Source organism: Poecilia latipinna, unplaced genomic scaffold (genome assembly GCF_001443285.1).
Source record: "Poecilia latipinna isolate Pla-1442-1.1 unplaced genomic scaffold, P_latipinna-1.0 Scaffold2044, whole genome shotgun sequence".
NCBI classification, from domain to species: Eukaryota; Metazoa; Chordata; class Actinopteri; order Cyprinodontiformes; family Poeciliidae; genus Poecilia; species Poecilia latipinna.
The window spans coordinates 63,662-65,020 of NW_015114660.1; the positions used below are offsets into that span (position 1 = coordinate 63,662).

At 42.4% G+C, this 1,359-nt stretch overlaps 1 protein-coding gene across 1 annotated transcript in view; it reads left to right on the forward strand.

Moving 5' to 3' along the window:
* LOC106935916 (protein asteroid homolog 1-like) overlaps positions 1-1,359 on the forward strand; it is a gene marked incomplete at its 5' end in the record, with an annotated part of 15,577 nt that continues 14,218 nt past the window's right edge. The window contains 2 exons of the mRNA XM_015016643.1: positions 1-321; positions 432-624. Of these exons, the coding sequence (XP_014872129.1) occupies positions 1-321; positions 432-624 (514 nt within the window). The remainder of the gene's footprint in view (positions 322-431; positions 625-1,359) is intronic.

Below are 1,359 nucleotides of genomic sequence, written 5' to 3' on the forward strand. Positions count from 1 at the left end.
CAGTGTCGTCTCCTTCAGGAAGATGACCTCGTCCCCAGCTGGATGCTGCTGCCCCTGACTCAGGCCCGGCTCTCTGAAAATGTCCTGGACGTTCTGCGGCTCCACAGGATGAACCTCGGTTTTGGCATTGAGACCCAAGAGCTGCCCAGCGCCAACCAGACCTCCAGGCCGCTGCGACAGGTGATGTACGGCCTGCTGCTGGGCAAAGACAAGTTCACTCCAGTGGAGTTTGACAGAGCGGGTCTCAGCCTGATATCCGTCCCAGTGGAGCCAACGTTCACCAGAACCAGCCAGAGGCTCAGACTCGACTCCCTGCCGCAGGTGATTTTATTCAAACCGAAGACTGTAAACCTGTCTTCATGTCCTCGTCTACCAGTGTCCCTCAGCAGAGCTTTCAGGGACTGAACCCTGTCCTGATGGTCTTCCTCCAGGTGGCGCTCTCTGACCGTCTGAACGTCCTACTGGAAGCTCTGGGAGTGACCCAGGAGTCTCTGCGCCTCCTGCCGCCTGAGCTGCAGCTCCCAGCAGCCGTCAGCTGCTACTGGGTGCAGACAGCTCAGCCTCCTCCAGACCTGCAGAGGGCGCTGCTGCTGGGGATGAGCAACATGCTGAGGTCCAGAACAGGTAACTGCAGCTGGGCATAAGTAGAACTAGACCTGGTAAATGATTCAAAATTTTGAGTCCCACTGAAACAGAAAATGCTCAGGATTAGGATTGAAGCTTTTATAATGGTTCTACATATTCTTCAATGGAATGGCAGAAGTTTAATAGTCAATGGACAAGAATTTAAAAAGTTTGTTTATGATTTAGAAATAATCCCAGATATAATATGTGTTCAAGAAACATGGTTGAAACCTAACCTAGAGTTTAAAAACATTTTTGTATAATGAAGTGAAAAAATTATTTGCAAAACAAACTTATTTGCACGTCATAAATCTTTTCTTGCTATTCTAAGTTTGTTTTGTTTGTGACTCAAAGTTTTGCTGGTGATTCTCACATGAAAAGATTCCTGATGTGTGCAAATAAAAGTTTGTTTGGCAAATAGCTTTTTAAGTTCACGAGACAAAAATGAGTTAATAAAAAAAAAACCTTAAAAAGTTTTTTAAGCTAAACGTTTTGTTTTAAAAAATAAATCATTACAATTCCAAAAGTTTTGATTATAATTTTATTTTACTTAAATGAGGTTTTTTTTTTTTTCATTGAATAATTGGGGAAATAATTAACTTCATACTCTGTGAACCAGACCCTAAACTTAAAGTCTGGTTGAGTTTTTTCCCTTCATTAATGACTTTTATTACATACATTTTATCTATCATGGTAACTCAGGGTGAGTTATTTTTAAGTCTAAATGAATATCCT